This window comes from Maniola jurtina, chromosome W, assembly GCF_905333055.1.
Source record: "Maniola jurtina chromosome W, ilManJurt1.1, whole genome shotgun sequence".
Taxonomy (NCBI): Eukaryota; Metazoa; Arthropoda; class Insecta; order Lepidoptera; family Nymphalidae; genus Maniola; species Maniola jurtina.
In genome coordinates this window covers 2,251,400-2,278,174 of record NC_060057.1, presented here as the reverse complement: position 1 = coordinate 2,278,174, position 26,775 = coordinate 2,251,400, and the positions used below count along the sequence as shown (strand labels likewise).

Sequence of the window (26,775 nt, the reverse complement as noted above, 5' to 3'; positions counted from 1 at the left end):
TGTTCCACCGAGTAGACCTTCGGACCCTGATCATCTTTTGCCAAGAAACCACTCTTCCATCTTTTATAGCCTCCGAGATAGACACCGACGAAATTTGTACGGCGGCCATCTTGTTTTTCCAAAATTTTCCACTTTTTCTATTAATCGTTTACTACATTCTTCAAAGATTGCGAGTTTCAACGAAATCGGTTGGAAAACAAAAGAGTTGCAAAAATCATATAGGCCGCCATCTTGTTTTTCTGAAATGTCATAATTTTTCCCTACTCATATCGCGCTTCAAAACATATCTCCCCTACATTATCGTATCGTTTTCCGTCTCTTTCTAGGAGAATGAGACATTCAATATTCGCCATACAAAATGTATGGGAAAATAAATTCCGCCATTTTGAATTTTTTTTCTATTCATCGAGTAGACCTTTGGATCCTGATCCTCTTTTTCCAAGAAACCACACCTCCATCTTTTATACCCTCCGAGCTGGACGCCGGCGAAATTTGTATGGCGGCCATCTTTTCTTCGCCATTTTGAATTTTTTTTCAGCTTTTTGGCAATTGGATGATGTCATGAATGACATTTGGTCGAGCACCCCCCACCTATCTTCAATACCTTGAGCGGACCCTTCACCCGTCTCCGAAACCCTCAATCATCAGCTCTCTCCATAATTTTGGCTTACTAAGTTTTTGTTTTCTATACGACACCATCAGTGAAAAAAAAATTTTTCATACAAAATTTTACAGGAGTTTTCTAGTTGAAAATCTCGAAAATCTCCCCAAAAGTGGCAACACCGGTTGCATATCTTCATACTGCCAGCCGAGATACACAATCGATTCATACATACTGACTTTCCAAAATGTTGCCAACTGCCTCAAAAACGTGATCAAAATTTCGAAAAATTAAAAAAAATACAAAATGGCCGCCAACTCGTTTTGCAGAAATAAATTACATCGTTGTACAACTTTTCCAATAACTGCAGGATATACCGCTCCCGATGACGTTTCAATCTCTCCTCTCGCTCACACCCACGCGAAACTATCGCCCCTAAAAAAAGACCACGTCGAAAATCATTTTTTCTTTGATAAATTCCAGTGTTGCCAGTCTCCGGCGACAAAAAATTCCCAAATGTCATTTGTATGATCAAAACACATAATCGGTCATACTCGGATTTTGCGAAAAGTCCGTATTTCGTTTTTATTCAATTTCCCGAAAATCTTGAAATTTCCCCAAAAAATGGGGTAATTTCTTTCCTCCAATCTATACCTCGAGCCTATACGTACAATCGCTTCATAGAAGCCGAATCGCTCCGATGTTGCCAACTTTGAGATATTTAACTTTTAAAATTGCGTTTTTTCGTACCTCTAACATAATGGCCGCCACGACAGCCGCCATCTTGAATTTTTAAAAACCACTCCCATTCCGTCAAAATTCAGGATAATCATAGACGAAACCAGAAAAAAATAATTATTATCGATTTCCCGTTTCGGATCTTTGGCGCCGCGGTTCAGGGTCGAAAAATCAAAATTTTGAAAACGCTACGGTTCGGCCGCCATCTTGTTTTTTCAATTTTTTCGACATTTCCCATTAATCGTTTACTATTTTCTTCAAAGATTGCAAAATTCAACGAAATCGGTTGGAAAACAACGGAGCTGCAAAAATCACGTCGGCCGCCATCTTGTTTTTCCGAAAAGTCATAATTTTTCCCCAGAGGGTTCCCGAATCCGAACACATCTCCCCTACATCACTATATCATTTTCCTTCTCTTTCTAGGAGAACAATTATGTCAATGAGTGAGTCAGTCAGTGGTAATCGAGCTATATATAGTATAACTAGTGTTTTGCTCGGTGCGCGAGCTGCTAAAGCAGCTCGCGTGACGTGGTTAGGTTTATGAGTTGTATTAAACCGATTTTTTTTATTAAAACACACAAATTACCCCGAAAACCCCATAAAACGACACCTATATCAATTTTTTTCTTAAAAAGTGCATGCCCGCCATTTTGGATTTCAAAATAAATGTCGTTATCAAAATCAGCACCCTGGAAAACTCTGAAAACGACATCCATATCATTTTTTGTAAAAACGGGGTAGTTGAGGTTAATAAAGTAGGGTGCGTGGGTGCGCGGACCACTAAAGTGGTCCGCGAGCATGCAGAGTTTGTTCCACTGAGTAGACCTTCGGACCCTGATCATCTTTTGCCAAGAAACCACTCTTCCATCTTTTATAGCCTCCGAGATAGACACCGACGAAATTTGTACGGCGGCCATCTTGTTTTTCCAAAATTTTCCACTTTTTCTATTAATCGTTTACAACATTCTTCAAAGATTGCGAGTTTCAACGAAATTGGGTGGAAAACAAAAGAGTTGCAAAAATCACGTCGGCCGCTATCTTGTTTTTCTGAAATGTCATAATTTTCCCCTACTCATATCGCGCATCCGAACATATCTCCCATACATCAATGTATCGTTTTCCGTCTCTTTCTAGGAGAATGAGACATTCATAATCGCCATACAAAATGTATGGAAAAATAAATTCCGCCATTTTGATTTTTTTTCTATTCATCGAGTAGACCTTCGGACCCTGATCATCTCTTGCCAAGAAACCACACTTCCATCTTTTATACCCTCCGAGCTGGACACCGGCGAAATTTGTATGGCGGCCATCTTTTCTTCGCCATTTTGAATTTTTTTTCAGCTTTTTGGCAATTGGATGACGTCATGAATGACATTTGCTCGAGCACCCCCCACCTATCTTCAATACCTTAAGTGGGCCCTCCACCCGTCTCCGAAACCCTCAATCATCAGCTCTCTCCATAATTTTGGCTTACTAAGTTTTTGTTTTCTATCTGACACCATCAGTGAAAAAAAAAAATTTTATACAAAATTTTACAGGAGTTTTTTAGTTGAAAATCTCGAAAATCTCCCCTAAAGTGGCAACACCGGTTGCATATCTCCATACTGCAAGCCGAGATACACAATCGATTCATACATACTGACTTTCCAAAATGTTGCCAACTGCCTCAAAAACGTGGTCAAAATTTCGAAAAATAAAAAAAAATACAAATTGGCCGCCAACTCGTTTCACAGAAAGATTTTACACGGTTTCATAATTTTCCTATTAACTACAGGATATACCGCGCCCGATGACGTTTCAATCTTTCCTCTCGCTCGCACCCACGCGAAAGGGGATACCGTGAAAAAGACCGTGTCGAAAATCACTTTTGCTTCGATAAATTCCAGTGTTGCCAGTCCTCGGTGACAAAAATACCCAAATGTCATTTGTACGAGCAAAACACGTAATTGCTCATACTCGGATTTCGCAAAAAGTCCGTATTTCGATTTTTTACATTTTCCCAAAAATCTTGAAATTTCCCGAAAAATGGGGTAATTTTCCCACACCAATCTATACCTCAAGTTTATACGTACAATCGCTTCATAGAAGCCGAACCGCTCCGATGTTGCCAACTTTGAGATATTCGAATTTTAATATTGCGTTTTTTCGTACCTCGAACGAAACGGCCGCCATGACAGCCGCTATCTTGAATTTTTAAAAACCACTCCCTTTCTGTCAAAATACAGGATAATCGTGGGCGAAATAGGAAAAAATAATTATCCTCGACTACCCCGTCTTGGATCTGTGGCGCCGCGGTTCGGGGTCGAAAAATCAAAATTTTGAAAATGCTACGGTTCGGCCGCCATCTTGTTTTTTCAATTTTTTCGACATTTCCCATTAATCGTTTACTATTTTCTTCAAAGATTGCAAAATTCAACGAAATCGGTTGGAAAACAACGGAGCTGCAAAAATCACGTCGGCCGCCATCTTGTTTTTCCGAAATGTCATAATTTTTCCCCAGTCATCTCTCTCACCCAAACACATCTCCCCTACATTATTATATCATTTTCCTTCTCTTTCTAGGAGAACAATTATGTCAATGAGTCAGTGAGTGAGTGGTAATCGAGCTATATATAGTATAATAAAAAAAAGAATACCCGGCTGAGTTTTTTGTGGGCTCTTCTCAGCCTTGGGCGCGTTTGGAACCCTCGTAGCTTTTTAGTTTACCTAATTAATTATTATCACCACTATATCATCTTTCAAATCTAACAAATCTGCTTTTTAAATCTTTAAGTCGTCGCGACTCGCAACGAAACGCCACGAGACCGCAAGGGATCGCCGCGTGACGACAGCCACCTCTAAGGTTGAAATCTATAGTGCGCACTTTTTTTTCTCTCTCATCAGGCTTTACAAAGATTAGCTAATGTCAAATTTGTAGTTATCTCTTTCGTTCGTAGATCCCCGTTCAGACGTGCTGGGTATAAATAACGAGTATATAATGCGTAAAAAATGACTTCTCACGTTATGTGTCTTTCATATGGAAAGTATGACTTTAGTCCTTATATTTAACATTTATTTATTTATTAGTAGCGTTTTACCTAAAAATAAAACGCATATTAAAATACTTACCTCACTGGAAGCTTTATATTGAGAGTAGCATTTCCGTTTCCGTCGATTTCATGCCAGTTTTCGTACTTTTATTGATGTCATATCCGGTTTTGTGGCGCCACCTGGCGGGGTCGCGCTCAAAGTTTTCGTAAATTACTCAGCGCGGCCATGGCTTCATTGGCTCAATATCACCAGGCAGGAATTACTGAAAGCTTCCAGTGAGGTAAGTATTTTAATATGCGTTTTATTTTCAGGTAAAACGCTACTATTAAATAACTTGACCGTAACTGGAAGCTTTATATTGAGACCCTGTTTGTTTTCGCCTGGTGACGCCACATAATAGATATTAGAATTCTACGCCAATGTGATAACATTTGTACCATAATGAGTACTTATATGATATTATGTTCTTTTTCATAAACAAAATTTTGTTTATTTGAATACAAAATCAATAAAGAAAAGAATTTTAACTATCAGTCATAGAACTGAAGAATAGTTAGTTGAGCGATACCACCTGGACTAAGTACATTGCCTTCAATCACTTTACATTTAGAAAAATTTTGAATTGTATTAGATGATTGCTAATTTTCATGGGCCATCTCATCATAAGAATGATTTTCCCTGAGTTGAGTGTATGCTACTAGAAGTAGCAGATATGCTTGCTTCTTTCAAAAAGGTTTTTACCCAGTCTGCTATACCTACTGTACGAGAGGCACGTTTAATCCGTTAACCATCATAAAGTATAGAGCATTATATTTTGTAGCATATCATACTCTGTCGTTCAATAATTAATTACCAATTACACATATAAATCCAAAAAGAGGGTAAAGATACCCGTTATGACTATTCCTATTACAAGCAATTTCTGATTGGTTGTCTATTTCAGATTTTGAGCCGAATTTAGGGCAAATGTCAGATTTTAATTTTATAATCATCAAATTTTATTAAATACACATCATTCGTTCTAATGTACGATTTTGATGCAATATCAGGGGGCACGGCAGTGCCCCCGCCAAGACGAGCCAAACGGCGGCCGGGGCGCTACGTACCTTTTTCTCGAAGTGTTTCGCCGTATTTTCGACCCGTCATAACTTCGGTTTGGATGACGCTAGAAAGCTGAAATTTTCAGTATAAGGTGTCCTCAGCAAATTTACCAAATATACCAAGTATCAAATATCTAGCTTTTATGGTTACAGATTTATTGATACCTAAAATACGCCGTTTTCGTCCCTCACTGATGATCATCACAATTCATAGTCTGTAATTCTAGGGTACTTCCAGAAGTCCTAGAAGGCTGAAATTTGGTATGTAGACTAGAAATTGCATACAAACTACAGGAAAATTAAGAAATTGGAATTTCCCCCCCTCTACGCCTCTTATGAGAAAAGCAAATCTGTAAATTCTGTCGCTAGAATGCTGATATTTTCAGGATAAGATGTCCTTGGCAGATTGATTAAACGCATTGAGTATTAATTGTCTAGCTTTTATAGTTTCAGATTTATTGACAGTCAAAACTTCTAGTCTGTAATTCTAGGGTACTTCCCGAAGTCCTAGAAGACTGAAATTTGGTATGTAGACTAGAAATTGCATACAAACTACAGGAAAATTGAGAAATTGGAATTTCCCCCCCTCTACGCCTCTTATGAGAAAAGCAAATCTGTAAATTCTGTCGCTAGAATGCTGATATTTTCAGAATAAGATGTTCTTGGCAGATTTATTAAACGTATTGAGTATCGATTGTCTAGCTTTTATAGTTCCAGATTTATTGACAGTCAAAACTTCTAGTCTGTAATTCTAGGGTACTTCCCGAAGTCCTAGAAGACTGAAATTTGGTATGTAGACTAGAAATTGCATACAAACTACAGGAAAATTGAGAAATTGGAATTTCCCCCCCTCTACGCCTCTTATGAGAAAAGCAAATCTGTAAATTCTGTCGCTAGAATGCTGATATTTTCAGGATAAGATGTCCTTCGCAGATTTATTAAACGCACTGAGTATCAATTGTCTAGCTTTTATAGTTTCAGATTTATCGACATTCAAAACCTCTAGTCACAAATTCTAGGGTACTTTCTGAAGTCCTAGAAGACTGAAATTTGGCATTCAGTAGGAATTTCAACAATTATGAACAACAGATAAATTAAGAAATCGGGTCCCCCTTCATCCTCTCGTATATGAGATGCATATCTGTAAAATCTGTTGCTCGAATTCTAAAGTTTTCAGGATAAGATGTCCGTGGCAGATTTATCAAACGTACCAAGTATCTGTGTTTCCTGAAGTCCTAAAAGACTGAAATTTGGTATATCTGCTTCAAAATTGAGTTGCAAGATTCCACCCGAACAAACATATTTACATACGAGTACATTTCAAGTTGAATAAAAGCTTTTAAAAAAAGAGGTAACGATAGAGAGTGGGCCATGAAAATGATGTACCTACAAAAAATAGATCCAAAAAAATCTAGGGCACCTGCCAAAAAGAAATGAAATCCCACCAAAAACATTTCATGTAAAAAGGTAGCCAAGACTCACAAGTTCATAATGTTTTCACTGTTAAAAAGTTATGAAATCTCTAGTAGAGCCAAGCCCCTAGCTTAGATTTGTGCTGGCCATGGGACCTATCCCAAGTCCAAAGTAATATAGCTCTTAAATGTTCTTGACTGTATCAAATTTATAACAATAAATAACAAATCACTCTACTTACAAGCTCTGATTCTACAAACCCTATATCTTGGTAAAAAAAGTACGGCTTGGCCGTTTACAGTTCGTGGATTTTTTATCTGAAATGACATTTAAGCCCGGAATAGCTTCTGCGACCATCACGAAGTACAATACAAATTAGTAATTGTCGAACAAACTATTCCTTAAGGCCTTAAAATATGTTATGTCATGTAATAGTTTTACGAACATTAAACGGCCAAGTTGTCCTTTTTTTACCAAGATATAGGGTTTGTAGAATCAGAGCTTGTAAGTAGAGTGATTTGTTATTTATTGTTATAAATTTGATACAGTCAAGAACATTTAAGAGCTATATTACTTTGGACTTGGGATAGGTCCCATGGCCAGCACAAATCTAAGCTAGGGGCTTGGCTCTACTAGAGATCTCATAACTTTTTAACAGTGAAAACATTATGAACTTGTGAGTCTTGGCTACCTTTTTACATGAAATGTTTTTGGTGGGTGAAGTTATCTGAATAGTAAGCAGTAATAAAAACGCAGATATTACAAATGATTAGTTAAGTAATAAGTTATTATTAGCACCCCAAACGGGTGGATTTCAAATCTCTCTGAAGAAATCGATTTTAAAACATGCTTGGACATGAATACATGATTGAGTGAATTTGCTTTTATTCATTAATATAGCACATATAAAACACGCGCATTAACAAACATTACTTGACTTTTATTTCATACATCCAATAACAGATCCAATTACAGATTCGTGTAAGAGGAATGAAAATTCTAAATTATGTCATTTATATTATGTGCCAAAACTGGTGCTAATTGTGATACTTTAGGTTCGTATCAATATTTTTCTTTAAAGACCATGATGATCAACGTTTTCAAGCTTATTCAATAGTTTCAAGATAGATTTCCGCTTGAAATTAAGCAGTGATTTACTGCTTAGGTTTTATGTGTCTAATGTATAGGACCACTCATTATTTCTAGACTTCTTAAGACAATGACAGACCCATTGCGAGTCAATGAGGCTGTGTTTTATATAAACGGTCGAGACCCGCCAAACACTTTCGATCGGAGTAAATTATATAAACTAAATCAACTATTCAAAAAATATTCCTTTTGACCAATTGAGATGGGTCAAGAGTCAAGACGAAGAATTGAAAATAATGGCGTAAACCAACTATGCCAATGGAAACTTTCATGAGATACAGCATCGTGAAACAGGACTTGATGGTCCATCAAATCTAAGAGTGCATAGTTGTGTACTTCGAATGCTTTCTCCGAGGTGAATAGATCGACCTCCAGGATTACCCACTTTGCAAATATTATTTCCACACAAGCTCGTATTGCCACTCTGGGAGGTTGGCTATGACATTAGATACAAATTATTTACATGATTACTATACATACCGGATATAATATTGTATGCTATGGTGTATTTGTCAAGCCATAATTCCAGTATCTGGAATGTTTTATTCAATAAGGATAACAACATCCTTAAACCTTGTAAATATGCTTTATTAACAAATGAATGAATGAAAGAATGAACATCATTCCTCTTTTTCTTAGTAAATGAGAGAGTAACGTCTCGTCGTTACTTTGAATGAGACTTGAACTAAGGCGTAAGAAGTGAGCCTTCTTGAAGCTTCTGAAGGGTAAATTAGACTATCATTTTGATAAGAGTAAAGCATTTGTTCCTTTCCTGTCAAAGAGCATGATAGATGAAGATTGTTTATTAATGCTCCCAAGCCTGATCCAAAGCATCCGTTACTAGAACATGAACTAGTGGAGGTAGCTAATATTTCTCCTTTAGCCCTTATAATTTATTTATCGCATCTGCCAGCTTGGAGTGCAGCGTGGAGATCGCCACTTGATGGATAGACGACATTTAACGAGTCGTAGGGATCCGCTGGATTCATGCAGTGTAATTACGTGGCATGTGGTAGTCTCTTTATGAGACCTATGTCCAGCTGTGGACGACTAACGAATGATAATAGTGATCTACCAGTATTGGATAGATCTTGGATTATCCAGCGGTCATTGGTTTGTTAACTAGCGTTTCTAACTGTTCTTACATCCAACAGCCCTCTTTGGAGGCATTTTCTAGGGTCTCCATAGTATTTCTAAATAGTTAGACTCACTCTTTCGTGGTCAAAGAACCAATTCTCAAATTTTATATACCAAAAACAGTAAGTTCGACTGTAGTAGATATTAACTTAATGCATGTAAAAAATGTACATGTATTAAGTCTCTTGTACATTTAGCATGTACTTGCCTTAACTTGCTATGACAAGTCGATTAAGTAAAATAGGACTCATATTTCCCATTCTCTTAATATCACCCATAGACACCGTGGTTAGCCCGAACGGCAGGTAGGTTATCATCTAATCTATCTAACTTTCCCGTATGGCCTCAATAAGAAGCACTGACACAAGACTGTTTCACTACATGAAAACACTGCTTTGCATGTTTATCAAAATGAAATGTTCTGCCATAACATACATAGTTGTTTCGTACTCTAAGATGTGATCTTGGTCGGGATGACACTTCGGAGTTCGGTACCAGAAACAAGGTGAAAAGGAAGCTTGGCGTGCGGTGCAAGCTTCATGATTCATTTTACGCACTATTGCATACAGTTCCTTGGGAAAAACAATAGGTGGCTTTTTAAATATTGGTATGCGATACCATTGAAATAACCTCTGGTGCCTCTATTTTCTTTCATTGCGAAAGACAGTGCACTAAATAACCTGCTTGGAACGAGGTCGGTTTAGTTTCTCTGATTTGTCTTGGAGAATTCGCGTGCAAATAATCATGCTGTGGCTTACTTACCTTTTTGGACCGCCAGTCCTGATTGAGGAACGATAAGAACTTTTTAGATGACCTTTGTAGATATTACCGGTATGTTCGTTTCCACCCCGCGAGGGTGTATGATATAGATCATGTTGGCATCCACCCCGCGAGGGTGGATGATATTGATCATACTGGTATTCACACCGTGAGGGTGTATGAGATTGCTCAAACTAGCATCCACCCCGCGAGGGTGGATGATATTGAGCATACTGGTATCCACCCCGCGAAGGTGTTATAATATTGCTCATGTTAGGATCAACCCTGCGAAGGTTGAATGATATTGATCATACTGGTATCCAACCCACGAGAGTGGATAATATTGATCATTGAATAGGCTCAATGCACGGCAAAGGTAGTCATGGCAGCTCTATGTATTGAAATGGTAACATTTGAAATGCATGGCCCCTACGAGGGGCGGGTGACCATTTTTCAGAAAAGCAATATGCATGTCGAGTAGTTCCACGCGATGGAACGGCAACAATTATAATTTTCTGTGCTTGTGAAGCGGCGAACGCGTTCAATGTGTTTTCTATTTATTGCTGGGTCAAATAAATTTATCTTATCTTTATTCAAATACACTTTTGCAATTGCTTTTGAATCGTCAAAATAATTTACCATAGTGTATGCAAAATAGTTCCACGCGATGGAACGGTAACATTTTCAATGCCTTGCCCCCGCGAGAGGCAGCGGACTAATAATAATTGTTTAGCTTTTGACTGAATAAATGTGTTCTTTTCGACCCAAAAAATATTAACAAACTCCACTCGTTTTTTCCCATATGGATGTAACCAAAAGACCCACCTGGCTCGTGATAATTTCGCAGCGCATCGCAATACCTTCTATGCTGTAGCTACCCACTAATTGTGGAAAGACCCGACGAAGTCTGATTATTGATTTCAGTCAATATTTTAGTTAATTTAATATTATTATTTAAGTTAATATTGATTTTCAGTTAATTTATATACGAATAAAAATAAAGTCAAGAAAGCACAATTTTTAGGAAAACCTAGGCTTATTTTTGTTTATGCAGTATGTGATAGCTGCATAAGCTTTATCTGCTAGAAATTGCAAGGTATCATACTTTTTTACCTCTTTGTTTGTTTCTAGGCCTATGAACCTTGAGTTTTATCAAAGACTTTTTAATGTACTGTGTAGGTACACGTAAAAACCAAGATGCGCTAGCTTAACCTGAAAAACCTGGAACCTGGTTAATTAATGGTTAGAACCTGTTGAAAGTAAAATCTAAACACGAACTTTGTTATTCGATTTCATCCTGATGATCGTCAGGTGTGATATTTTTATTTTTATAAAGGTTACCTGTAATTTCATTACTATTCGATGTAACAATTTGAATTAACAATAACAATAACTAGAAAAGACATATCATAATATTAAAAGAATTTCTCGTATAAATCCGAGAGGATTCATTTCAAAATGCAATCGGGGTCATAACTATCGGCATGTACCCTCTCAATAAAATGACCATATTGTAACAGACTTAAAAGGTAAATTTTAGCCAATAATATTAATTTCAAATATTTGAAATTCATTTCTAATAATCGGTTTCTAATTGTTACATCGTCTCAAGTACGAAAAGTTTTTAATAACTACCTTCTGGCAAATAAATATAAAGTACTGTGATCCGAACGGACAAACCGTTAAAAATATTGATCACGTACATATTATTATATTTTACATTTTACATAATGTAATATAAATTAAAAATAAGTACTTACTGCGAATTATTCACCAAATTCACTTTATAAAGTACCACACAATAAAATAAAATAAAATATCTTGCAACGTTTCGTGTTGACTGATTGCAAGTTGCTTCGACGGCAAACAAAACGCCAATGAAGCCATGGCCGCGCTGAGCAATTTACGAAAACTTTGAGCGCGACCCCGCCAGGTGGCGCCACAAAACCGGATATGACATCAATAAAAGTACGAAAACTGGCATGAAATCGACGGAAACGGAAATGCTACTCTCAATATAAAGCTTCCAGTTACGGTCAAGTTATTTAATTATTTAATTAATAATAATATCTCAGCATGCTTACAGTGAAACCAAAACGCTTAAAAAAGTTACAATACATACATAAGTCGCAAAGTTCCTGTGAAGATTTAAAAAAAAAATTACGCAAATCGGTTCAGAAATCTCGGAGATTTTGGTGTATATAGGTAGTAATCCGTCCGCGTGGATTTAGGTTTATTTAAAAATTCCGTAGGAACTCTTTGCTTTTCCGGGATAAAAAGTTACCGAAGTTAATTTCTGGGACGTAAGCTACCCTCTTTTCACATAAATCGGTTTGACGGATAGATTCTTAAGAGTCCCGTAGGAACTCTTTGAATTTCCGGGATAAAAAGTAGCCTGTGTCCGTCCCCGGGATTTTTAAGCTAACTCTGTACCAAATTTCATTAAAATCGGTTCAGCGGTTGAGCCGTGAAAACGCAGTAGACAGACAGACAGATACACTTTCGCATTTACAATATTAGTATAGATAGATTTACGATCTAAACACCGAAGGTATTCCATAATCGTTTCGAGAGTCGGAACCATAATTTTTTAACGTCCAAGCACCCGCATTTATGCCAATTGCTTCAAGATGGCCTTCTTGCAGCAGATTCTAAAATAATCCGAAAATGACCTAACATAGGTAACTTGTATATTTATTTTTATAAATTCTGAATTTTCTCTTATTTAGGGTTCCGTACCTCAAAACGACAAAAAAACCCTTATAGGATCACTTTGTCTGTCAAGAAACCTATAGGGTACTTCCCGTTGACCTAGAATCATGAAAGGCAGGTAGGTAGGTATATAGCGCAAGTAAATGAAAAAATCTAAAAACCGTGAATTTGTGGTTACATCAAAAATTAAAACGTGTTCATAAAAAATAATTTGTATTTTGAATTTCAAAAATAAGATAACTATACCAAGTGGGGTATCATATGAAGGGCTTTACCTGTACATTCTAAAACATATTTTTATTTATTTTTACGCATAATAGTTTTTGATTTATCGTGCAAAATGTACAAGAAATACCAGAGAATACGGAACCCTCGGTGCACAAGTCTGACTCGCACTTGACCGGTTATCACTTCTTAGTTCGTTTTTGTTAAGCCCATATCCCTTTGGTTTCTATACAACATCGTACCTGAAAGCTAAGCTGCTTTGCGGCACGGCTTCGTTGGTAGGGTGGTAACCACGGCCGAAGCCTCCTAGCTGACAAACCAGTTTTTGTTGCTAAGTATATAATAAGTTTGTAAGGGATCTTGGCTTTCTAACCTTATAATATGTAAGGTAGGCATATGGTAGGCACATAGTAACTATCAGAACAATAAATTGCTTTAGATAGGTACTTCTCTAAACAAATTTCAACATAATTCAGGCACAAAGCCTTAGTTCTACAAGTAGTAGGGTATATGCGCACGCAGTGGCTAGTCGCCGCGACTCTATGCGCATACACAGGGAAGTATAGATTCTCACGTTCGCCGCCGACTGAGTTGCCGGGCGACTAGTGAATATTCTAAGGTCGCGATTACATCTGTAAGTTTCACTCACGTAAGTAGCTTACGTAATTAGTTGATAACAAATTTACTAAGGTAATTGTACGTACTAGAGTGTTTACATTAGTAAAGTCGCAAGTTACTTACGTGAGTAAAACTTACTGGTGTAATGCCGGCCTTAGAACATTTAAATATGATATGTTACTACTAAATAAAACAAAATAAGTATATTTAATCAGCAAAAGTTTAATCAGGAAATACAAGGCTTGATTAGCAAACACAGTTTTAAAGTGATTTTTCAATTGAAGTTAGGGAACAAACAAAAGCATAATTTGCAACATGTTTTACAAAATTGTAAATCATTGATTTTTCAAAGATTTTTCATTTTTTTCAAAATGTACCTTACAGTCTAATGGAATGGAAACACGTTTTACAAAATGTACAGTCGACGTCAAAAGTCCATATAGAATAAGTAAACAAGTTACCTTGCATGCGGTCTGTCACGCACACACTTGCACTGTAATATTATACAAGTCATTCAATTTGTAAGCCTGAGTAACATCTAAAAATTTCAATTACAAAGTAAAGAGTTGAATGGCGCAGCGCGGGGGTACCCGGACTGCAAACGCGTCTGTTTCTGGATCGAATCTCAGGTCCGAGTAAGCTTTTTTTCTGTTTTTATTTTTTGAGTGATACGTTTAGACTATAGCTTAAGTGGGTAGTTTAAAAAATCGCAGTTACGAAGTTAGATAAAATATGGTCACTGAGTACCGACGGACAAAAGATTTTGACAGTCGTTACTTGCAAAGGCTACAATTTTAATTCATGTTGTTTCTTGAGTCTTGAAAACGTTTTATTTTACTTGTCTTTAAGAATAATGCAGGCTAATGTGTATTGTTGATACATAATCTCGGATACAATATATTTCAAACTTGCAATGAAACTGATTTCACCGTGAGTATTGTTTTTATTGTTAGATAACGTGTATTAGGTTAAGAAATTGTGTTCAAAAACATAGCATTACATAAAGTTTTGTGAGTAAATAATACTCGAATACTCGAATAAGTGATCGAAGGAATATCCATAAAATTTAGACAAGATACTTAGTAGGTTAAAGTGTTGTTTTATTTGGTGTTATATTAATCTCACTGTTTGGTTTTTAGTGGATCACCGAAAAGCGTTGGGTGTCGCGCCACGAAGAAGAAGGTAATTTAACATCTAGACCATCTCGAGGTCGTCCACGCGGACCCTTTCGGGTCCCGGGGTGACTGGTCAGGGCGATGGCCCTCTTCAGTGGTGGCTACGCCGCCTGCGACTGCGGGCGGGGCACGGGGTTGGACCACTGGTCTGGGTGTCAATTCCGGATTGTCATGTCCGGTAGTGGCCGCACGGCAGTGCGATCGAGCCCGCGGATGTTCGCGAGCGATCAGCTACTGCGGCGGCGTGGGATGTCCGTGAGGCTAACGCCCGCGGCTCGGCGAGGTCGAGCCCGCCGGCGATGTTCCGGCGAGCGCCCGTCAGCCAGCGGCGGGGAAGCAGTGGTGTCTTTTCAGGTAGTCAGGTCACGTGGCAGACCTAACTTGTCCGGCGGACGCCGATGGTATGGCGCGATGCCCCGCAGGTGCTGGGCTTGCGCTCCATCGGCGCGCGCGAACATCGAGGTGCTCAGGCGGCGAACGTGGTCGTCGAGGCTCTCCATGCGCAGGAGGAGGATTTCCCGCTGTCGCCTCTGCGGTGAGCGGACGTGTGCAGCGAGAGCTCTGTGTGAAAAATTCTTTTCTCCGGGTTTTTCCGAGTTTTCCTTTATTTTTCCTGTATATATACTCAGATATTGGTGTGGTGATATATCCAGTGTTAGTGCTGTTGTGAAATTTGGTGCGGAACACGTTTAGTGACCCCCTTTTTCTCGCGGCAGTTGTGGTTGAGCTCCAGGAATTTCCTGGACGCTCCCACGGGACAGGACCCATTTTTCTTGATCAATTCACTGTTTCACGTCTGGTTACAGAACGTTCATAGCCTATAGTGCTTAGTTTTTAAGTCTAGGCTAGTGTTAAAGCCACGTGCTCGCACGTGGCTTTTAGGTTAGAACTGTGCATTGACACTTAGTGCGTGTGCATGCTCCGGTACAGTGCCACCTAGCGGAGTACCCCGGAACTTCTAGCCTGGTGCCTAGCTGCGGCACTGACATTGATTTTGCGTTGACATTGACACCTGACACTGTCAACGTCATTTGACAGCTGTCACTTGTCAGCTGACAGCTGACAGGTGTCACAACTTTTTCTTTTGTGCGACTACCCGCATACGTCACACAAAAAAAACTTTTCTGACTACCCTCTCACGTCAATAAAAAATTTCTTCTGCCTACCCGCGTATGTCAATTAAAAAGTTTTTCTGCCTACCTTCATTGACTATAACTTTGTAAAACTGTTTTTCGTCTACCCGCGCCGTCATGTCGGATGAGGAGCAGCCGGCTGCGTCCCCCTTCGCCCCACGGTCGTCGTTGGCGCGAACGCCGCCCACGGGGTTAGCACCACCCCGCACGAGGCCAGTTAGGGACGACGAGGAAGAGCTGTTACAGACGCCACCGGTTCCAACGAGACCCCCGCGATCGCGGACCACCCCGCCGACAGTGGTGCCCTCTGGCCTGAAGCGGCCGCTTACGTCACCGGAGGAGCGTCGCCCCGTGGAGGTGGTGCGGATGTGTCGGCCTATCACGCCGCCACCGCCCGCCCCGACTGCCGCCACTGCTTCCGCCGCCGCTGCCGCCGCCGCCACTGATGCTCGTCGTGGACCTCCACCGGCCGCCAGCCGCTCGACGGATCTCGACCAAGGTGCTAAGAGCGAAGACGACGAGAACGAAGACACTACTCAGGCCTCGCTTTCGAAGGCGTCTAAGTTGGAGCTTCTGGACCGCGTTCACGGGGATCTCACCGCGATCATGGCTGCGGTGACGGGGCCCGTGTCGCGCGAACGCCATCAGCGCCAGCGTACAGGACACACTTGCGGTGGTCGCTGCCCTCAGCCTGCGCCTGTGCGAGATGGAAGCAGAGCTCGGCCGGGCGAATGCGAGGTGCGCAGACATGGAGAAGGAGCTGCTGCTCGCCAAAACTACCATTGGACCGCACACCACAGGTGCATCAACGCCTAGCGCCAGTTCGCAGCCGTCATATTCGGCTGCGCTAAAACTATCAAAGAAAGCGGACCCGAAGCCCATTCCGGCTGAGCGAGGCCCCGTCCTTGCATTTTATCCGGCCGAGGACCAAATAGACAAGATAAAGACTGCCGAAGACACGAAGGCGGAGCTCAAGCGCGCGGTCAATCCACGCGTGCTTGAGGTCCAAATAGAGAAGGTGCGCAAAGTAGGGAACGCCGGGGTGGTTGTGCAGACCACCTCATCGCACGCTGCGGACCGACTCAGGAGTGCGGCTCCTCCGACACTCAGGGTGACGGAGCCGCGGAAGATGTCGCCGCGCATTTGCCTCCGCGACATTGACGGCAACCCCCCGGCAGAAGAATTCCTGCTGGCCCTGCATGAACAGAATCTGCGGGGCACTCAGTGGACACTAGAGAGGCTGAGGGCTGAATGTAAGATCTTCAAGATGAATGGACGTCAGCACCAGTCCACGACAGTGATTGTGGAATGTCCACCAGCGCTAAGAGAATACCTGTTAAGCAAAGGGAAGATATACATAGGTTGGCAGTCCACCGAGGCGTGCGACTTCGTTCGGGTGACATGCTGCAACAAGTGCCAAACCTTCGGTCACCCGGAGAAATACTGCAAGTCCAAGGAGATGGTATGCGGGAAATGCGGCTGCACCGGGCACAAGAAGGACGACTGCAAGGCGGAAAAGTCCCGGTGCGCCACTTGCCACCGTTTCGGTAGGGAGTCGGACTCTCACACCACAAACGCACGGTCCTGCCCCGCCCGCCAATACGCTGAACAAAGGGCCGTCGCTACAACGAATTATGGCTGCCCCTAGGGGGCCTCAAACTCTTCGTGTCGGGCAGCTCAACCTCGGCGGTGCTGCTGTTGCGACGAGTGAGCTACCATCGCTCGCCCGGGCGCTGGGGCTGGACGTTGTTCTTGTGCAAGAACAATACTCACAGCCTCCGCCTGGCCTCATCCAGCACGGCGCCTCAGCCAAGGCTGGAGCACTCGTCGTGTCGGCGGACGTCGCGGTGGTGGCCCTCAACCATCTCTCCACGTCGCATTGCTTCGTCGCGTCGATCAGTAAGGGCGGGGCGGAGTTTACTATCGTTTCCGCATACTTCCAATACTCAGAGTCCATCGACCCGCACCTACACCACCTGGAGAAGACTTTAGACTCCCTAGGGCACAGAAGCGTCGTCATCGGTGCTGACGTCAACGCGCACTCGCCTATGTGGCACAGCGAGCCCCGCCACTACACCGGGCGGGGCCAGGAAACGGAGCACAGACGGAGATCGGTGGAGGATTTCGTCACATCAAGAGGGCTCGTCATCCATAACGCCATGGGCCAACCCGCAACCTTCAGCGGCCCAAACGGAGAATCGAACATTGATGTCACGCTAACAACACGTAGCGTCGCAGTTCAGGACTGGCGAGTGCGCGACGGAGCTTCGTCAAGCGACCACCGCCTCATCACTTACACCATTGTCTGCGATCGCGCGCGACGAGCTGTACAGTGCGCCGAGCTTGTCGATGGTGGACCGCCGAGGTTTCGGGAAAATGGGGTTGACTGGAGCCGATTCCAAGCGACGATCAGTGCAAGAGTGGGGCTCCTGGACGAGCGGAAGAACGCTTCCGCCCTGGCCAGTGAGCTCACGGATGTTGTGGTGCGCACTGCGCATGAATGTCTGGGTGTGCGTGGACGGAGCCGGGATACCGGTTATGAGTGGTGGAGCCCGAGGCTGGATGCTATGCGCAGGAAAGTAGGCAGACTTCGCTGCGTGTGGCAGAGCGCCAGGAGAGTGGGTGGTGACAGAGAAGAGAGGGCTAGAGACGCATTCCATGCAGAACGCAGGAGGTACCGACAGCTTATGGTGGAGACGCAGAACAGCTATCACCTCCGAGAGGCTGAGTCGGGTAACGTCGACCCCTATGGTCAGGCGTATCGGGTTGCCTGTGGGAGGTACCGACCTCCCGCAAACGTCATCAACGGCATTAAGTATGCCGACGGCCACTCGGAGAGTGTCGGTGAGGCCGTGGATAATCTGTTGCATGCCCTGTGTCCGGACGACGACCCGTCTAAGGATACGGCGTATCACAGAGAGGTCCGGCTAGCGGCCTCCATTTTCCCGACTGGCTGCGACGCGCCTCCACTCACTCGAGACGGGCTGCAGGCCATAGTTAGGTCCCTGCCTAACACGGCTCCGGGAATCGACGGCATCACGGCGAGAATGGTCAAGCACGTGTGGGCTGCGGCCTCTGCGGAGCTTGTTTGGGTGTACGGTAAGTGCGTCGTGGAGGGGGTTTTTCCCGATGTTTGGAAGGACGGCAGACTTATCGTACTACCCAAGGGGAACGGTAAACCACTGACCGACCCGAAAGCGTATCGTCCGATCACGCTCCTTCCCGTCTTTGGCAAGATTTTAGAACGCGTATTGTTACTGTGTGCGCCCCAGATCGCAATGGGGATCTCTCCCTGTCAGCATGGGTTCACCCCGGGTAGATCGACCGTCACGGCGCTGAGCGAGATCCTAAGCACAGCAAGAACTACTGAAGCGAAATACGTGCAGGCAATCTTCTTGGACATCTCTGGTGCTTTCGACAACGCTTGGTGGCCGATGATTATGCTGAAGGCCAAGCGTGGCGGGTGCCCGCCCAACATCTACCGCATGCTCGCTGACTACTTCAGCAGACGGCGAGTAGGCATGTTCATCGGCGACCGGGTACAGTGGAAGGTGTCAACCATGGGTTGCCCGCAGGGGTCAGTGCTGGGTCCTACGTTGTGGAACGTCCTGCTCGATGACTTGTTTCGGTTGCCGCTCCCCGGGGGGGTCAAAATTGTTGCATACGCGGACGACGTTACCGTGCTGATAGAGGCCGCCACGAGACGGAAGATCGAGGAGGCTGCGGCCGACTCCATCTCCCTCTTTGAGGGCTGGGCCCAAAGGAACCGCCTCTCCTTCGCCCCTGCGAAATCGCAGACGGTGACGCTTAGGGGTAGGCTCCAGCGGGCTCCAGTCATCAAACTCGGTGGTGCGTCTGTCAGGGCGGTGCGGTCTGCCGTCGTACTGGGCGTAACGATCGACTCAAGTCTGTCCTTCGCCGAGCACGCGCGATCGATCGGAGAGCGCGCCGCTAACTGCTTTGGGAAGATGTCGCGCGTGTCGACCTCTTCCTGGGGCATTCGATATCCAGCGCTGCGCATTCTCTATTACGGTACCTATGTAGCATCGGTCGCGTATGCTGCGGCGTGTTGGGCCGAGAGGGCGACGCTCTATGTCGTGCGGACGTCGTTGATCCGGTCCCAGAGGCCCGCTTTGATCCTTCTGACCAAGGCGTATCGATCGAACAGTGCTGCCGCCCTTGCCGTTCTGGCGGGGGTGTTGCCGGCGGATCTGGAGGTTATCCGTGCTGCCCGGGTAGATGAGGCGCGTAGGACCGTGGCCAAAGCGGAAATGGGCAGGCGTAAGCGTGAAATCGGGTCGGCCATTGTAGCGGAGTGGCAAGCACGCTGGACGGTTGAGACGAAAGGGAGTGAGCTGCGTCGGTTCTTCCCGGACGTGGCCGGTCGGCTCAGGTCAACCTGGGTCGCACCGGACTATGAGACCTCGCAGATCCTGACAGGCCATGGGTGCTTCAACAAGCGTCTGCATGACATGTGTCTTGTTGATAGTGGTGTGTGTTTGTGTGGACTGGCGGAGGAGGACCTTCACCATGTCTTGTGGGAGTGTGCGGTATACGAGGACCTCCGGCGCGCCCTGCTGGACGGGATCGTTCGCGAGGAGGAGGGTCCAGTCTACTACCAGGACCTCGTTGCAACGGCGGAAAACTTCGGGAAGCTACGGGAGTTCGCGCACCACTGGCACAAGAGGCGGAACAGCTCGGAGCCGTGATCGAGGACCTGCGCAAGGAAGGAACGGATCCGGACCGCGCGGCACGCGGGGATCCGTGTATTGTGATCGTCAGCCCCAGAAGGGGGAGAATGACAAAAGGGACAAGGAGGAGATAAATAATTTGTAGGGAGTCAAGAATGCGCCCCTGGGAAACACGCCCAGAGCAAGTACCGGGGGGCTCTCCCGCGATTCGGCCCATATAACCGAGAGGTTGGTGGGGCCATGGGTGGTTGGAGGGTTCTCCATGCGCAGGTCCCTGGAGATGACCGCGTTCCGTACGAAGCGTGGAGCTCCGGCGATGGTGCGGAGCGCTAGCGACTGCTGCGCCCGCAGCGACTTGCGGTCCGTTTCGCTTAGTAACGCGTACCAAGCTGGGGCCGCGTAAGTGAGTCGCGTGCGGACGTACGTCTTGTAGACGCACAGCCTCGTACGGAGATGCAGGTGGGACGCCAGCACTGGGCGCAAGAGAGCCCGTGCGGCGCGCGTCTGCGCGACCACGTTCTTCACGTGGGATCGCATCTTGAGTCCCCTATCGATGGTCACCCCCAGGTATTTAGCCGAGGGCGTCCACTCGATGGTCTCTCCTAAGAGCGATACCCGTGGCGGCGGGGCAGTCCGCCCGAAGGATACCGCCTGAGTCTTCGCCACGTTGACCTTCAGCCTCCAGTCATTCAGCCAAGCGGGAAGTGCATCCAGTGCACGCTGCATTTTGATCGCCGCGTGCGGTCCTTTGATCGACTTTGTTATGAATGCAGCGTCGTCGGCGTACAACGCCAGCATGGCGTCGCCGACCACTGGGATGTCGTCCGTGTATCTGCCATAGCAGACGGGCGACAGGCAGCTTCCCTGAGGCACACCGGCTCGGATGGGGCGCTCCGTGGACAGGGCGTCTTCAACCGCCACTTGAAAACGTCTGTCTCGCAAAAAGGTGGCCACAGTCTTAACTACTCGACGGGGAATAGTAGACGTGGACAGCTTGTAGATGAGCCCGGTGTGCCAGACGCGATCGAACGCCTTCTCCATGTCGAGGAATACTGCAATGCACCGCTCTCGCTTGTTCATGGCGGCAGCGAGATGGTGCAGTACCCTCGAGACTTGGAGCGTGGTGGAGTGTTCGGCACGGAAACCGAACTGTTCGTCGCGTGGCTGAATGTGAGGCGTGATGTGCAGCAACAGCAACTTCTCGAAGACTTTCGAGATCGTCGACAGCAGCGTGATGGGACGGTAGCTCCCAGGCTGCATGATGTTTTTCCCCTGCTTCGGAATCATGATGACTCGGCCGAGCTTCCACGACGATGGGAAGTGCCCGGTGCGGAGTATCCCGTTGAATAGCCGCGTCAACGTCGCGATTGCTCGCGGGGGTAGGTGACGCAGGGCTTCGTTGGTGACTCGATCGGGGCCGGGCGCTTTGCGCAGTTTAGTTCGTCGAATCATCCGAAGGACTTGTCCAGGGGAAAATACGACGGGGTCTTCCGTCGGCGCTATCGGCGACTCGAAGTATGCCTCCAAGTGTCGCTCGATGGCTTCTTCGTGCTGCACATCTGTGGTCGGGTTCGGTGTGAACTGCGTCTCCAGGTGGTCCGCAAAGATCTCCGCTCGGTCCTCGGCACGGTAACGTGGGGTTCCGTCACCGGCCAGGAGGGGCCTAATCGGAGGCGGTTTCCCGGAGAGTCGGCGGCAAAGGCGGTGGATGCCGGACCAGTCATCGCCGGCTCGCTCGATGGTCATATGCCAAGACTCGTCAGCGATAGTTTGTAACGCTTCCGAGATCTTGGCGGCCAGAGCGTTGAGCCGCGTCTTCATGGTCGGGCACCGCTGGTTTTGCCATGTCCGGCGCAGTTTCCTCTTCTCCTCCAGCATCGCTTGGATGTAGGATGGGAGCTGGCGTGGTTTTCGCATGGCTGCAGCGTCGAGTCTGGACTCTCGAAGCGCGGTGGACATAGTCGCGCTGAGGTCCTCGGCGAGTCGGTCGACGTCTGCAGGGCTCTCCACTCTAAAGGACGGCGAATGCTTGGCCATGTGTTCGGCGAAGATTCGCCAGTCCTGGCGATGCTTTGGCGGAGGGAGAAGAGAAGTCATCGGCGTTGTCTTCAGCGTCAAGAGGACTGGTTGGTGGTCGGAGATGAGGTGGTCATCCAGTACGTCTAACGTCGGCGTGGCGGACAAGCCACAGGTGACGGCTATGTCGATGACGTCAGGCGTATATGCTGCGGCGTACGGGTAGTGCGTCGGGACCTCTGGCCCCAGCACCACGTACCCGTGGCGGTCTGCATCGTCCAGGAGGCGTCTGCCGTCCGGACACACGTGGTTGGAATTCCACGCCGTGTGTTTCGCGTTGAAGTCCCCGGCGATAATCGTGGGCAGTGGCGAGTCCAGCAAGGTGTGGACGTCAGCCACTGCGAGGCGATTCGTCGGCGGCTTGTAAAAGGCGAACACACGGGTGGGTTGGCGGTCAATGCAGACCTCCACGCCCAGTGCGTAGGTCGTCTGCAGCTGAGGTACTGGCAGCACTTGGTGGATGACATTCCGACGGACCAAAACTGCTAATCCCCGGTAAGCAGTCCCGATCGGCGAGGCGTGGTCCTCCCGGTAGACGTGGTATCCCGAAAAGTTCAACCGGTCTACTGGTCTGAGGTGAGTCTCGTTGATCAGGCCGATGTCCACTCGACGCTGAGACATCAGGTTCTTGAAAAGACGGGCTTTTTGTGACGAAAGCCCGTCGGCATTCCAGAATGCCACACGGAGCTCACTCAGAGCTGCAGAGCTCCATGATGCAAGCGAGGATCAGCGGGGCTGGATCCCGCTGCTCCTGGATTGCCAACAGAACCTGGTGTAGGGTGCCGATGACTTTGGTAAGTCTGGAGTCCAAGTGGCCGGGGGCCGGCTGAGGTGCCGGGCGCGGCGCGCCCTTCCGCTTCGCCTTCGTCTCCCTCGCGGGAGCGGCGACCACGGTGGGCTTGGACTGGGCGGCGGGCGGTGCGGGTGCAGCCGCCGTCGGGCGCTTGGTGGGAGGCTGTGGCGCGGCGGGAGCCGCGGATGCGGCCGCCGTCGGGCGCTTGGCAGAGGGCTGTGGCGCGGCCGGCGCCGTGTCTTGGCGCGGCTGCGCGCGCTTGCCACGTCTGCGGCGGCGCTTGCGGCCCGGTTGCTGCTGTGGCTGGTTGGCGGCAGCCATGAGCGAGCCGGGTGCGTCGGCCTCGGTTGTCGAGGCGGCGGCGGCGGCGCGCGCCGGTGCGGTGCGCGCGACAGTGCCCGCCCTACGGTTCCGCAGCTCCTTGCGGAACACGGGGCAGTTGGCGTTGTTCGCCGTGTGCGCGTCGCCACAGTTGGCGCACGTCGGCGGCTCCTCTTTGGGGCGCGGACAGTCCCTGGCTGCGTGGTTTCCCGCACAGGCCACGCAGACTAGGGGTCGGTGACAGTTCACCGAACTGTGCCGCCACTGCTGGCACCTGTGGCATTGGGCGGGCCCCTTCCTGCCACGCCAGGCCTCGATGATGATGCCGGGCATACAGAGGAGCTCATGCACCTCGTATATGCCCGGTGTGATGTCTGGAGTTCGCTGCAGCTGCGCGAACATGAGGCATCCAGGCCTGCCTGGACGCGCGGGGATCGTCCTCACGTGCTCGGGGACGTATCCAAGTTCGCGCAGCTCTGCCTCGACGAGCTCCGGCTCTGTGTTCGCCGGCAGACCGCGGATCGCGACTTTGAGGCTCCTTTCAGCCGGCAGCGAGTAGCAGAACCAGGAGATTCCGCTGGCGCTCTCCAGCTGCGTAAGGTAGCGCTGGATGGCGCGGAACTCCTGGTCCGACTTAGGTATGAAGCGGACGCCCTTGCCAAATGGGCGTCCGTTGGGAGCGTGGCCGAGGAGCCTCTTCAGCTCGCGGAAGTGGGTGGGCCAGTCCGGCAGCACCTCCACGATCAGCGGAGGGTAGCGGGCGGCCTTCGACTTCGGCGCCTTGCTGGGGTCGACGGTGGCGGCGGCGGCGGGCGCTGGCGCAGCGCGCACTGGAGCAGCGCCCGACGGGGTTGTCTTGGGCCTCTTTGCAGCGGCCGCAGCAGCTGCGTAGGAGGGGCCGGGCTCACTCGCCGGCGCGGTCTCCATGGGTTCCGGAGACAGGGCCGGCATATTTGGTGGAGTGAAGGCCGGTGTTTTCTCTCCTCTCCTTTGCGGCGGAGAGGGAAAACGGCCCACAGCGATGTTGTGCTGTGGGGCCGGGAAGCGCGGCGCTCGCGGCGACGGAGAGAGAGTCGCCGGCGCGGCGGGTTGGAGCGATGCGCGCGGCGCGGCGGTCGGTGTGGTCGCGGGCGCGGGCGCGGGTGCGGCGCGCGGGGCGGCGCTCGCGTCAACGCGGGACGCGGCCGCTCCCGGGTCGGCGCGGGACGGCGCAGTGCGGGACTCGGCAGACGGCGCGGCTGCGCGCGGGTCGGGGCAAGGCGCCACGGCGCGGAGATCGGCGCGGGGCGCGGAAGCGCGCGGGTCGGCGGCGCGCGGATCGGCGGCGCGCGGGTCGGCTGAGCTAGCCGGCCAGGAGATGGCCGGCAGCGATGAGGCCGGGGAGGAAGGAGCCGGCGAAAGTGCGAGTGGGCTCGCGGCGAAGGACTCTTCGCCGGCGCCCACTGCCGGGCTGTGCAGGGCTGCTGCGGCGCGGGCGGCGAGAGTCGCCTGGCCCGACGCGATAATAGCCTCTAGGGTGTCCGATGATCGGACGAACACCCTGCGGCGGATGGGGCGCGGGCGCGTCGCGCGGCGCTGCGGAAGCGGCGGTGGCGGCATGAAGCACTTTCCGCGCGTTACCACCGGCTTCTTGAACGCATGCGCACAGCGCGAGTCGCGGACGCGAGAGCGCTATCGGAGCGCTGGCGGACGAAACGGTGGCGGTCCTTGCCTGGCGTGAGCCCGAGACAAGGGTGTCGGCACGTCGACCCCACCGGCCCAGCTCCCGGGGCTTGCCGCTTGTGGCAGACCGGGAGACTAGACCGGGAAGCACGAACGCGTGATTCCGAACCACCCCCGCTGGACGCAGTGAGTTTCGGACAGGCAAGTCGCGAAAATGGTCCGAAAGACTGTAAGCGGGCTCCGAACGCCGGTGCGCAAACGATTCGAGCGCACTCGACGGCAGACGGGCTCATCTAGACCGCGAAGTGGCCACCCGCGTTATATAATGTAACGCCACGCCGCCTCAGCCAATCGCAACGCGCCAACGCCAACCAGACTATCCGAGTCAAGCCAAGCTGGCCAATCACCGCCTGTTACAGCCGATAACTGCCAAGACGGCCAATCATAGCCTACTGCCGCCATGACAGCCAATCAACGCCAGCGCCATTGACAGCCGAACGCAACTCCGCCACCACTGCCGAATCCCTTCGGTGGGGATAACGCCATATAAAGCTATGCGAGCTCATTTTTAGGATTATTGTTCTATCGTACGCATTGTAAGCTGAAACTATGTCCATTTGTGTAAACAAGTGTAAATTATATAAATAGTAACAAAGTAACAATAGTAATAAAGAAATGAGTGATTTGTATTAGTGTGTTTAGTGAAGTGATATAATAAATTTGGGCGATTATACTGATTTGCTCTTTTTATTTAAACCCACTGTTTCATCTCAGAAGTGGGATTAATAAAGAAAGTTATGATGCATAATCGCGCCAATTAACGATTCGGCAAATACATGCCGGCTACTTTGTTCCTCCGCAAGAAGGAAACGAATCACCGTGTAAAAATCAAGCGACAATGAAGATCGTCCACTTCTGGGGCCCGGAAGGTCCTTAGAAGAGTTTTGAACCGGAGGTACATTCATCTGCAGCGTGCATGGTTTCTACGCCCGATGGCAACCTACCCTCAACTTCTACGCGTAATAACTGAGGTATGATCCATCCATTATTCCATTTCAAATTTTAATCCCGTTTTTAATGATATTGATGCATAGTGTAATGAGGTTGATCGTGTTTGTAACCTCTACTGATGAGATGACCGTGAAAGGTTAATATTGCTAACACCCAGTTTGAGGTTATTAAATTAGTATTAGGGCACGCGGGTTATGATAGGTGGTCACCATACGCTCGCGGATAGTGAATGGTTTGAGTTATAGCTAAAGATAAATATAACTGTAATTTGTGGCATATCTGACCGTCAAATAAAAGTTTAGGTTTAAAGACGTTTAATTCTCATAAAGACAAAAAAGTCATTTACATGAGAACTTAATTCTAAGAAAATAAAGTTTACAATATTCGCCATTTAATTAAGTACTCAATCAGTGCATTTGTTGAAGTAA

At 47.4% G+C, this 26,775-nt stretch overlaps 1 protein-coding gene across 1 annotated transcript; it reads left to right on the top strand.

Annotated features, from left to right (window-relative positions):
- The first annotated feature begins 24,695 nt into the window (after positions 1-24,695).
- Positions 24,696-25,394, top strand: LOC123879805 (spidroin-1-like). Its single transcript, XM_045927699.1, has one exon. It carries the CDS (start codon positions 24,696-24,698, stop codon positions 25,392-25,394), a length of 699 nt encoding a protein of 232 aa, XP_045783655.1.
- The last annotated feature ends 1,381 nt before the right edge of the window (positions 25,395-26,775 follow it).

Bases quoted from the DNA above. Each gene is read 5' to 3' on its own strand.
- LOC123879805 (XM_045927699.1), top strand. From the start codon at position 24,696: ATGTTGTGCTGTGGGGCCGGGAAGCGCGGCGCTCGCGGCGACGGAGAG.